The 13,504-nt window shown below is 36.3% G+C and overlaps 2 protein-coding genes and 1 pseudogene across 2 annotated transcripts in view; all 3 read right to left on the bottom strand.

The window, feature by feature from the left end:
• Positions 1 to 1,112: 1,112 nt before the first annotated feature.
• LOC107750767 (UDP-glucuronosyltransferase 2B31 pseudogene) lies at positions 1,113 to 8,779 on the bottom strand (annotated as a pseudogene).
• Positions 7,331 to 11,328, bottom strand: LOC107750783 (placenta-specific gene 8 protein-like). The gene is made up of 4 exons (XM_016566305.1): positions 11,232 to 11,328; positions 10,984 to 11,138; positions 8,828 to 9,004; positions 7,331 to 7,366 (listed from the first exon to the last, which is right to left on the bottom strand). The coding sequence occupies exons 1-4, from the start codon at positions 11,326 to 11,328 to the stop codon at positions 7,331 to 7,333; spliced, it is 465 nt and encodes a 154-aa protein (XP_016421791.1).
• A 1,446-nt stretch (positions 11,329 to 12,774) lies between these two features.
• The window catches only part of LOC107750768 (cornifelin homolog B-like), a 1,750-nt gene continuing 1,020 nt past the window's right edge, over positions 12,775 to 13,504 (bottom strand). The window contains exon 3 of the mRNA XM_016566294.1: positions 12,775 to 13,032. Within this exon, the coding sequence (XP_016421780.1) occupies positions 12,910 to 13,032 (123 nt within the window). The 3' untranslated portion in view covers positions 12,775 to 12,909. The remainder of the gene's footprint in view (positions 13,033 to 13,504) is intronic.

Here is a 13,504-nt window from a genome sequence, read left to right on the forward strand (position 1 = left end):
TATAAAACTTTAGTAACACTTTACAATAAGGTTTCAGTTATTAACATTAACTATATTAATTAACATGAACAATAATTATATAGCATGTATTAATGTCAGTTAATATTCAAAACTTAATGGGGTCATATGATGCGATTTCAAGTTTTTCTTTCTCTTTGGAGTGTTACAAGCTGATTGTGCATAGATAAGATCCTTGAAGTTGCAAAGACTAAAGTCTCAAAACCAAAGAGATATTCTTTATCAAAGTTAAGACTCTGCCACGCCCCCCTAAAACGGCTCGTTCTAACACGCCCCCACATATCTACCTCACTATGTGGAAATATTTGCATAATGCGGCCCAAATGTGCACGCAAAGAAAGAAGGCGTGGTTTCAGTAACCTGCAGTTAGTGTTGAAGCAGCCATGTCAGGGAGACGCTGTGTGTTTCTAGGCGAAAGCAAAAGCACTTTATTTGGCCTTCTGGAAGTAGATGCATTTAGGAATCTTTAAGATTACTTACAACAGAACAGCAATGCATTTTATGGACGACCGTTTCGTGAACCTAGGAGAGGAGGTAATTCTGACTTTGCTATGACAATCTGGCGCTTCTGAATCAGCTACTGTTTTGTTATTAGTTTAAGTATTTGCTATTGACTGTTCAAATGCTGAGTTTTGCGCAGCGCAGAGTAACGCGGTGTGTGTGTGTGTGTGTGTGTGTGAGAGAGAGAGAGGGTCACATCACAGAGTCAGCTGTTTTAACCGTGGCTTGTGTACTGCAAACACGTACCAGCTTCATCACTGTGTCTGTCACGCGACTGTGTTGCCCTTTCGGGCTTGAACTGATGGTAAAACTAATGACATTATTAACTGTCTTGATATTTACTTTGAAAGTTGATGCTCGTGATTATGGTAAGGGGCGTTACATTTCCGACGCGTGCTTGTTGTGTTCGGCCAATCACAATGCACTGGTTCAGCTGGCCAATCAGAGCAGACTGCGCTTGTCGGAAGGAGGGGCTTTGTAGAAAACGACGCGTTTGAGAGAGGCGGGGCATAGAGGACCTACAATAATGTACAGTATTTGAAAAATAATGTGTTTTTTGAACATTAAAGCATGTCAACATATTCTGTTACACCAAATACACAAAGAATAATCTTTAAAATAGCATCATATGACCCTTTTAAAACACATTCACAGTGGGAGAGGGAACAATATCAAGGCTGACATGAAAACGTCGGCTTCTATACATACACTAGATTACATTGATTAAAGAACATATAAAGTGTTGAGGATTTGGCGAATACACCACAAAAAGAACAGCATACAGTTTGTAAGAATTTAATGCACAAAAAAGTACAAAGATGGCTATACTTCATTATTCAATTTACATGAGTTTGATTAGTCATAAGCATAAAATTAGAAATAGTATTGATTAACAATATTCTGGCAAGTTATATGTGGCCAGATCAGATTTTTTCCCCAATTCTACAGTTGTTTTTGTAAACACTGGTTGTCATAGTAATAAAACAAACTCAGGTTCACCAAGTGTGAGATTTTCCATTTACATATTATTACATTCATGCATTTGGTAGACACTTATATCCAAAGCAAATCACATTGCATTCAAAGGTATACATTTGATCAGTGCAAGCTTTCCCTGGAAATAGAACCCATGACCTTGGTGTTGCTAGCACCATGCTACAAGAATGACTTTAGCAGTACATGTTTTGTAACAGAGTTGGATATGAGAAAAAAAATCGAATATTTGGCTGCTGCATTTAATTCAGTGTTTCATCAGCTTTTCAAAAAGTACATATCAAATGTTCAAGCTCAATTCATTCCACCTTCCTCTTTTTGATTGACTTCCTGCAACACAAAAGCTTGCAGACATATACTGAGGTCAAAAGAGCAATCACAGTGAACGTCAGTAGAAAAGCCAACACATCTAGACTATGATAAGAGTACCAAGGCAAGTTATTCCCCTCTGGGCGAAGGTGAGCTGCTCCTTTGTGTCTAATAACATACTCAATCCAAAAAGTGGCACTTTCAAGAGGAGTCAAGGGTTGATCGCGGTGCAGCTCTGACAGTTTGCGGACACTGCTTCGGTACAGCGGGTTCTCAAGGACATCTTTGAGGGCTTCGAGGAATTCTTGTGATGTAAGTGTTGCGACTTGAAGAACTCGAGCCGCACCTCGAACCTGCAGTCGCAGAACATTGTCAAACTGGTCAAAGAGGAGCGGCAAAGCTAAGACGGGAACTCCATGGTAAACAGCTTCGTACATACCATTGGTGCCCCCATGAGATACAAACGCACGCGTCTTTGGATGGCCCAGTAGATCATTCTGAGGAAACCACTCTAGAAGTAAAGTGTTGTTTCCCAGAGTTGAGGGTCGTTCCCCGTGGTACCTCCACAAGACTTTCTGAGGGATCTCAGCAAAGGCTGTAGCAATGGCCTCTGTGATCGCTGTAGGAAGAGCACCGACTATTGTTCCCAAGGACATGATGACAACTCCATGCTCCCCGGAGCTCTGCATAAACTCTTCCAGCTCTGCAGGAAGTGTTTGAGCCGGCTGACATTGAAAGCCACCCATGTAGACCACGTTAGGCATGGAGGGCCTTGGAAACTCAAAAACAAAGTCTATTCTCATCAACCAAATGTCAGCAGATTGCTGCATTGACAAAAGATCAGTGCCGGGCGGGAAATGGCGCTCAAGCAGTTCACTGTAAATAGGCACGATGATGCATCGCTCCTGGAAAAGGCTAAACAGATACCGCAGGAAATTTTCTGTCCGCTGTAGGAAGTTCATTTGGTCATGGAGCAATGAATTGTACATTGGGACATAGGACGGCGGTGAGGGTGCAATTTGCATGTGAGCATCCCCTGCATTCAGCCAACGTACATTGTAAACCATGGGGAGGTGGAGGAATTTGGCTAACAGGACACCGGCTGGGAACGCAGGATCTGTTAGCAGCAGGTCAAACTTAGCTTCTCGCAAGCGTTTGACAAGCGCTGCATCGTCCAAAATGGCAGAAATCATTTGAAGTGCTCCATTATGAAATACCTTTAGCACACTGGCGATATCTTTCTGCTGTTCCAAGAAACGGAAGAAAGGCGACATCCTTTGTAGCTCCAGTGACCTCTCTATCAACATCTTGAAGTAGTCTGCGCCCACATCTTCGGTCTCCATTGGGTTGACCGTGATGGTGCTGTAGAGGGAAGAATTCTCTTGGATATACCAACTTTTAGACGAACGCACCACGGTAAGGCTATGACTGTGGCTGTGGAGTTTTCTCAAAATGACTTTCATGTTCACCCAATGGCTACAATCCTCAGGCCACACCAGGACATTTCCACTATGACAGCAGCAAATCACAAAGAGCAGGCAAGTGAGTGAGAATAGCTGTTTGGACCTCATCTTTCGGAAAGCTGAAAAAACAAAAACAAAAAAGGAGAGCACAAGATGTTTACAATATTACATCGGGGCATTTTATTCCAAAATAAATACATGGACAATTCACATATACAAACGACATGGTTATGATAGCACATAATTGTATTTTTTTTTTGTATTTTATTAAATCCTAATAATATTCTAATTTGTTTTACATAAAAAAATACATTATATAAAATAAAATAAAAAAACAGTATGAATCCACATATATCAGCTACATATACAGCAAGAGCTTATTGGAACAGTTGTACATTTAATTTGACCATATAAATACAACATTTTAAAATATCTTAATGTTTACCAATAAGCATTAAAAGAAAAAAAGCTCATTTCAAATCAGAATGAGTGCATTTTTGTTTTTGTGTTTGGATCACTACCTGCTTGTAGATAATAATCCATTTGTGAGCTGGAACAAATGATACCGGATACTCTGTGCAGTGTGTCAATCTCCAGATCTTGCTCTGGATTTCTTAAGTGTTCAATACAAGATATCTGTCAAGTCCTTACTGTTAGCAACTTGTCCCTTTCTCTTTCTTTCCTAAATCCCACATCCCCTCCAGCTCCTCCCATTGGATTTCTCTTTTCATTTATCTGTCCTGTCACTATGGATTTGCAGCACAAACATCCACGTTCAGCAGAACAGATGGCCTCAAACACCCTATTAATCCTTTACAAAAAAAAAAAAACCCCACACGCCTTCAGGAGGCATTTCAACAAGCTATATCGTGCCATGTGCCCATAGATGAAGGAATGGATTTTTTTTTTTTTTAAATCTGTTTATTGAACTTTTACAATAATAACTGGATAAAAAATATTTCATGATATTTGAAATATCATGAAATAAATTCCCCAGAGAGAAATAAATAAATAAATAATAATAATAAAAAATAAAAAAATGTATTAAAGTATAATTAAACAAACTAAATAAAACATAAACAATAAAATAAAATAAAAAAACTCAATACATATTGTAAAACAAAGAACGTCAAGCCTAATGTCTTGAGTATAGAATATATGTTGGAGCATTAAAGTTTAGACATTTCGACCATTTATCAAATGTACCTCCACAAACAAAACCTTACAGCTTTAAAGTATATACATATACATACGTAAGTATCCACACATATAATCACACACTCCTAACCAGATTCAGGCCTCGATCATATTAACATCTTAATGCTTAGGTTTACACACTCTAAGAAGAAGTACTGACATATTCAGAAAAAAATAAAATAATGAAGGGATCCCAGATCTCAGAAAATATACCAGTGTTGCCCTTTTAACGTATACCTAATTTTTTCCAAATGAATGAAGCTCATGACCGGAATGAACATTTTAAACATTATGATAACACATGAAATCATCCACATTTTTTTTTAGCGCATTACTATCTATTCATCTTTGTTTAAGGCATTAGCAGTATATGTGGTGAACTAAAACATTCAGGAAGTTTTACTTTACCTTTTGTATGACTCAGCCAATTCTGTCGATGCTCCGGCTGTCTGGTGCAAACACTGCCAAGACAAGCTTTGGATTTCCAAAATGTATACTGATGCCTGTGTGATTATACCACACTGTACACGCTAAAACAGGCAAAAGACTACCTTCGTCAAACCCGCTTCACATACTTTGTAACCTGAGATCTAAAGTGGCATGTGGTCAAATCTTTGGATCAGCTTTCAATCAGAGAGAAGAATACGAAACGTCTTCATTGATTCTCAGTTGTCCCTAATTTGAGTCAATGTGAAGTTTTAGGTTCGGTACTGAATCACGAGTCAAAACTGAGGCACAGCAAAAGAAAGTGTCAAAGGAGGGCTATCAACATTCAGCTCACACAAGGCTTTGTTTGCCAGAAAACAGTTTGGATTGGTTACTCTTACAGTGAACTGCACGTATTCATTCATTTACAGACGTTCCAAAGGTCGCTATTCTGTTCCATACTGTTCGCAGTTTGCACTTCAGATTAATTTCGTGCATTTATTACATTAAATTCATTTGATTTAAAATGGTCACTTTGATTTACACCATTACCATTATAATAACACAACTTATGTAAATACAGAGATTATGACTGCAACCAACACCACCATCATTTTAAAAAAAGCATTTTAAAATAATACATTGTAATGCAGAATACCAAAATGTGATTTTTCTTGAATATTTGGCAGCAATACAATCTTGCAGTACTGATTTGGAAATCTGGATCAACTACAACCAAAAAAAATCGGTAACACTTTATTTCGATAGTCCACTTTAGACATTCTATTAACAGTAAGTAACTTTGCAACTACATGTCAACTAGCAGTTAGTAGAGTATTAGTAGACTGTCTGCTTAATATCTTCTAACACTTTCTTTGTCAACTTATTCTACTAACCATAAACCTACCCTAACAGTCTACTCTGAGAGTTAGTAGACATGTAGTTGCAAATTAATGAGAATTAGTTGACATGTAGTTGACATGTAGTTACAAAGTTACTTATAGTTAGTAGAATGTCTAAAGTGGACTATCGAAATAAAGTGTAACCAAAAAATCTTCTAATCCTGCAATCTCTGGTTGTTTTTTTGCAAAGATCCCCTAAAGCAGGGGTGTCAAACTCAATTCCTGGAGGGCCACAACCCTGCAGAGCTTAGCTTCAACCCTAATTAAACACACCTGATCCAGCTAATCAGGTCCTTCAGGCTTATTTGAAAACTACATGGTATGTGTGTTGGAGCAGGATTGGAACTAAACTCTGCAGGGCTGCGGCCCTCCAGGAACTGAGTTTGACACCCCTGCCCTAAAGAAACTTACAGAGAAAAAAATACAACTAAACAGAACTTGCTATAACATTTAAAAGAATTGTTACCACATCCAGACTATGGTAGCTTCCAGGAAGTGGACTGAACTATAAAGCCAATCAGAATTGTGAACATGCATACAGGTTGCTGCATTCTGCAGAAACATCAATTGACTTAACACTGCAAAATCATCAGCATTTTCCAAAATAGTTTTTGGCATTTTCCAGCAAAAATAACTAAACATCCTTAAAACTAGATAAATCTACCTGATAAACATGTGTACATTCTGAGAATTGTTTTTATCTTCATCAAATAGTTTTATCTCGTTTTTAGCATTAACACACACTAAAATGGTTAGATTTATGCTTAAAACCAGAAAAAAACATTTTGCCAAAGAGTTAGAAAAACAAAACTCATGAAATATATTCTTTGAAACTATCAATTTAAATCAACACAATTATGTGATTTGACTTTAAATAGCATTCAATGGAAACAAACATCCACATAACATATCCAGTCTAAAAATCTTGAAATCAGTTTTTCCATATAATTTTGTGTTGTGCATTGCTATAAGGGAGGCTTTTTTAAAAATAAACACTGTGAACAAAATGGTTTAAAAATCATCTTGAAAAAAGATTAGCAAAACTCTTACATTTTTTGTGCCAAAAGCTGAGACTTTGCAGTGTTAAGTTGGCTGACCAGAACACTTTGTTTTCCTGCATTGGTTTACTAACGGTTCAAAGTTCTAAGTTCATTATTTTGACACTCAAAGAGGTAAACGGAATTAGGATTTGATTTAATGTTTAAAATAACTGGGTACAACTTTTAATCATGGTTAACCTTAACATTTTTTCCTCAAACTTATTTTCAGAACCAAGTGAGCAAGAAGAAATCAACAAATGTCTTCAACTTTGACACACGAAGAAGTCTTAAGCAGTCCAACAAACAAACAAGCTGCAAAATCATCCAATTAAGACAATACAAACAACTTGTAGACGACTTATCTTGGAAAGATCTCAAGCATTCAGGTTTGTTTGCTGTGGTGAGAAGTTTAAAAGAGGAGGCAAGCTGCCAAAAGCAACAAAGGCAGGTGTAATTGGTGACTATGGCTCCAGACCATGACTCACTTCATGGACTTTATCACAAAGCCACAGCCACCCTTACGAAAAAGAAGTTTATTCAAGTGTGCTATTAGTATACTTATTTTAAACTAAAAATAGGAAAGTATACTTTTAGTCTACTTTTTATGTACTTCTCAGAAATGGGCTTTATGTACTTCTCAGAAATATACTTAAAATGACATTTAAGTATACTTGACTTACACTTAGAAAAAGTCTAAATATATTTCAGCTATAATTGTGCTCCTAGAATCCGCGTTTTCATTGTTATACTGTAGAGGGCGCTAGTACACATCTTCTGTACAGAATTTCCAAAAAACACAAGTGAAGAAGAAACCGAAACAACAAATCCTTCCACATGTATTCTAACATGATCATCAGACATAAAACAGCATCAAAACTGTGTAACGTTATGGAATAAAATGTCGACCAATGAAGAGGTAATAATAACTGTCAAGCTTTGGGGTGTTGATCGACTTTATCTACGTTTTGATTATCATTCTGAATCCAATTCATAGTCTTTTTTTCAGCTTTTTGTTCAAAAAAGAAAATGTATTTCTTTTTTTTTATTATTTATGAAACTTACCCACATTCAAGTGTTTAAAAAAAGAATGCATGAAGCTAGAATAAAAAATTTTTGTTTACAAGCAGATACCCTGTTCTTTTGATGTTTTGTATGTTCAGATATTCATGTAACAAAATATATACAAATTAATACCTAAATAGGGACATAGTAGTATACTTAAAGTATGATGTAAAGTTCACTTAAAGAAAACTTACGAGTATACTTGCAGTATAAAACTACTAAACTAGTAGTTTACTGAGACTATACTTCAAAGTGTACTAAAAATGCTACAAGTATTTAATTAGTAAACTATCAGTATACCTATAAGTTCACTTTTAGTATAGTTGCAGTACAAACTAAACATTTTGATGTAAATATACTTAAAGTATACTTTTATATACTAGAAAGTGGGCCAATTTAGTCCCAAGGAGTATTGAAATAGTACACTTACAAGTATACTACTAGTACACTGATATGTGTATACTTACTACATAAAGTATACTTAAAAATATACTTGAACTTTACTTAAGTATACTTACTAAAATAAACTTGAAGTATACTACTTTTTGGTAAGGGTTCCTCTTTCCTCTGTTACTTTCTATAGTTCATATTACCTGGTACAAAAACATTCTGCCTGTGGGAATACTAATGTTATATTTGGAGCTCACTGAGAATGGCATCTTAATGATTTCTCATATTTTGCAAACTTCTATGGGTAGCAAATTTGCTTAAAAATGAAATGAACATAGTGAATATGTTTGCAGCTGTACATACAATTATGTATGTATGTACATGATGATATATGGTGTCTCCAGAGTCAACGTCCAACTCCAACAGCATAAAAAAAAATCACTTCATCCACCAATGGAAAATCTCAACCAACTTCCACAGTGGATTCATCTGATGAGCTCATCAGTTAACCCACTGTAGTTGTTACCTGTGTTGTCACAACAGGTTTTGGGGTGGAAACCACCACTGGGGGAATGGCTAGGACCGCAGGCTGGGCATTAACCACCATTTGAACTGTAGGTCGTCTTTTTAATTCCCTTGCTATTTGGCACCAGGAGCAAATGTTGCAAAAGGTCACATACATGCAGTCGGATGCCAACCCCCCCTGTAAAGAAGCAAATCATAATTAGTTGTTCAGAAATGTTTAATTAAGTGTACTCTTGTTGATCTGAGAAAAATAGCTCTGGATTTGGATGAGGAAATGCAAAGCCCAGACACATTTTTACTTCATTATTATGAGCCCCCCCAAAAAAATTCAGGGATGTATAAAATGTGGGCAGTTCATTTTTTACATATTTAACATTTTACATAGGGACTTGCAATACCAATGCATGGTGGTTGCGTAATGATAACAAAACATCACTATTTTTCTCATTGTGCACTGAATCCACGTTGTCTCGTTCTGCTATTAAACATTCTATTAAACACTAAAGCAATTATGAAACACTAATCAGTTCCTTAAACACCACAAGTGTAAAAGGTAACAAAGTAATAACATTGTTTTAGCCATTGTTTTATGTGACATATTCATGTAAAAACATCTTGTCCCGAGAACATTCAATCTTTAAAATCTGTCTTTATATACATACATGGCTGCCCATAGTCAGTGAGTTTCTTTTCAGCAAAACTAGGCTACAGGAAAAATATGATGGCACTGAAATTTCACTTGAGTGGTCAGATTTAGGATGAACTAGATGAAACTATAATACAAAAACCACTACAGAAACCACTCATATTCATTTGATTAGACTGTGCTCTTCACTAATGTACTTACATATTTACACAATTATCGCTTACCTTTATAAATGAGGTTCCGGGGTGGTGTGGTATAGAATATGGCAAACTATGGTACTGAACAGTGGGCAAGCGTGTTACGCAACGCGAATCTCCAGCAGCGCCTCAACTAAAGAAATCCTATTTTGCACGAGTTGTGAACATGAGTTTACATCTGAATTTAATGTGAGATAAAAACACCGTGTTCAGCAAAACAATGACAAGAACACACGTCTTTGTATCTCGAGCTGCATGCAAACAAAACAACGCGAACAAGCGATTCTGATCCTTTTCGAACATTCACAAATATTCACAAACTCACAAGTTATCAGTTCGAAAAATCTGACGAACCCTTCGCTGAATGAACTCACAGAATTCAAAATGAATTCAAATATTCACTTTGTATTCACAAGATATTATGTTCAGCAATGCGTGTACGTAACTTCAGTTTGACTGTGCGTAGTTTAACATACTATAATACTGTATACGATTTCTATTAACTGAAAGCATACATCTAGGTTATCCGATGCCGTTTTCAAAGCACAATGCAAAACTGTGGCCTTTTATTCACTGACGCTCTTCAATCAGCAGTGCCAAAATAAAAGCTTGCTGATTTTATAATTAAAATTCATAAAAAAGTTACATTTTATCATTGTATTTTTAAGTCAACTATAAAATAATTGTATTTTTATTTCATACTCCCTTTTTATTTTCAAATATAATAGTATTATCATACTTTATTATTTTGTTTATTATTATATTTAAAAAAACTAAATAAATAAAGTGATACTAATTTTATTATCAGCATTATTAATTTGTTTTATAGTTATATTTAATGGGTTACACATGTGCAGTTTGAGGCAAGTTCTGTAGTCTTACTGTATGTGTACAGTATGTACATTGAGCACTGCTGTTCAGTTGGCTTGTTTGGAGTCAAATTTCATTTATATACATTTGTTTTTTTTAAATATATAAAACAATTTTTTTGATGAATTTGTCTGTCTTTTATCAGATTTAACAATTGTTGTCATTTTTATTTGTGCTGGTCAATTATGAACAATAGGTCAAATTGAACTGCTAGCAAAAATTTGGGAGAATTGGGTGTGGCCAAGGGGCCAGGCTCCTCCCCTAACAGATGTAATCTCACCCCAAACTTTTGATATAACTTGAGAGCCCTGGAAATTCATATACCATAGTATATAAAAAGGATACCATGTCCAAATCACAATGGTATTGATAGGATATACAGTATGTCCAAAAACCAATGAGAGACCCATGGAACTTTTTGGTACTTTTTTGTGCAACACATACCTGTATGCCATATCGATTTCTCACAGAAGCCCGCAGTGCCATAGATACCGGAGGGGTGCAGGCACAATTGTCAATCATGGGCAGACAGCAAAACTCCCCAAATTCTGATGCTGTGGAACAAATAAAGCAGAAGGGGCACCATATGGCGAAGCAGCCTGGAGAGAAGCAAATACAGATCAATTATTTAATGAATCACAGCTTGCAACAAACCAAAACATAATAAACAAGATAAGTCACTTCAAACTCACAGACACTGCAGTCATCAAAGCATCCACAGATTCCAGTGCTCCACTGGTTTGAGCTCACTGCTATCACAGGACTGAACTGAGGCTGCTGAAATATCATGTTTGCAGCTATACAGTCGCTGCAGGGTGAATGCAGAAAATAGGTCATATTTAAATACATTGGAATATGCTATCAATATATTTTTAGGTGGTTCCAAATGATGAAATATGATTTTGCCTGTCTATGATGAACAAACTTAGAATTAAGAACTGATTAGTTATTGATAGAGCATTAATATGAACTCACCTCATTCCTCTCACACATAGAACTGTCCTCTGTATTATGGTTTCGCAATTCAAAAAGAAAGAAGTCAAGCTTTATTTGAATACAAGGAACACAATTTCCTTATTACATATATTTTTTGCATATAGGTTCCTCTCAGGATCTGAAAGATAATAATGCTATACAGGAAAAGGTCATATTGTTATTTTAAAGTAGCTGGAGCTTGACAGCCATAAGCCTCATTCATTTTCACTGAAGAAATTCACATGTTTGGACTGACATGTTTTTGAATTCTCAGTTTTCAATAAACTATTTCTGTGGATGTTGCAATGTAAAGATGACTCTAGATGAGTTTCAGGCTGTGAATTAATGTTGATTCCATGTTTACTTAAGCAAACATTCTATATTATCTTCCCATATTTAAAAGACAAAAACATTCATGAATTTTTTTTGTAATAATGTCCACACCTTTTTCTGTTAAAGTAAATATCAGCTTTGATTCCAGCAGTCTCATATCTGATCTTGCTTAGCGAACCGTGTGAGTTATGACCGCCACTGCATGTGCCCACAATGGAAAACCCACAATGATTTAGTCCTTGGCCCTATATTTCGGACTAATATCAGTTCATTAGTTAGTATTGCTCGGTCCCTCACTACTCATATGGTTGTTGTTTTATTGTGAGCTTTTCAGTCTCAGTTTCTGTTCATATTTTGAAAGAGTGGAAATGGCAGCCTAAGGGTTGAGTAAGTTTAATTTTGTAACCATGTGGAAAAAAAACCATGTAACAATGTTAAACCATGAAATGCAAATGCATATGTTTTTGATCAGCTTTATTGAGTGTCCCAACATATTTTTGTATTTTCTACATTCAATCATTTACAGGCCTGCAAAAACACACACTAAAACATCTTTTAGTAACATCAAACCTCCAGTGTCACATCTCAATGGCTCAATATAACAACTTTCTAACGACAGTGAAAATCATATTATGCATAATATTTTAAATATAAGATACAGAATGTGAGGTACATTCAAAAAGAAAACGCTGTCTCTAAAAACTAAAGCAGATTAAAACAATCTATTATAAAATTAGTTAAAAATAAAACAAAATAGTGACACTAAACCTGTTGCAACATTAAAATGCCAAATCTGAGTATTTCTTAGGAGAATCCATTCTTCAGAACTCTTCACCCCCTGGATTAAAGCTGTACACCACCAATATGCAAAACACATTCCACTACAGTGCCATGCCGAAGGGCTGATATCAGGTCAGTGTGTGTGTGGGAGGAAGATCAAGAACTGCGATTACAACCGCAGAACAAGCAAGTCTTGTTGTAAGTGATCCGATAAGGACAAAGTGTGCTTCAGAGAATGTACTGTGAAAATAATAATGAAGGTGTGGAAGATGAAGGCGAACTTTAGGTAGGCCTGTTGTTAAACAGAGTGATAGGATGGAGTCTTGCCTTCATCTCCCGTCTGATCTGACACCATGAGCACGGTCCGCAGAAGAAAGAGTACACACAGTCATTGCAGATAGAGTCCTGAATGAGGAAAAGAGGAAATGTTAAACATAATGAACCGGAATATAAGGTCCTTGACTCTTATAACCTCTTAAAGGTGACATATCATGAAAATCTGACTCTTACAGGTTTTAAGTGCTATAATCAGGTCCCCGGTGCATCTACCAAGCAAGGAAACGTGAAAAAGATTAACCCAGTAACTTTGTTTTGGGAAGCCTTTTTCTGCAAGCGTCTGAAAAAACGAGCGCGTCTGATTTCGCTCCCTTGGTGACGTGGCAAAGGGATCTCATTATAATATTACCGCCCCTTAATCTGTAAGTTTCCACCCATTGCACCATCATTTTGATTTCGGAAGCGACAACGGTGTAATGCCATGGTGAAAGTTTGAGCAAAACATGCTAACTGTTCTGCCTTTGGCTGCACAGACGACACCAAAACACTGTTTACAGTCCCAGCCTCAGAGGAGACAAGAGAGCAGTGGATTTATTGCTTT

This window comes from Sinocyclocheilus rhinocerous, unplaced genomic scaffold, assembly GCF_001515625.1.
Source record: "Sinocyclocheilus rhinocerous isolate Xijiao unplaced genomic scaffold, SAMN03320098_v1.1 scaffold1564, whole genome shotgun sequence".
Taxonomy (NCBI): domain Eukaryota; kingdom Metazoa; phylum Chordata; class Actinopteri; order Cypriniformes; family Cyprinidae; genus Sinocyclocheilus; species Sinocyclocheilus rhinocerous.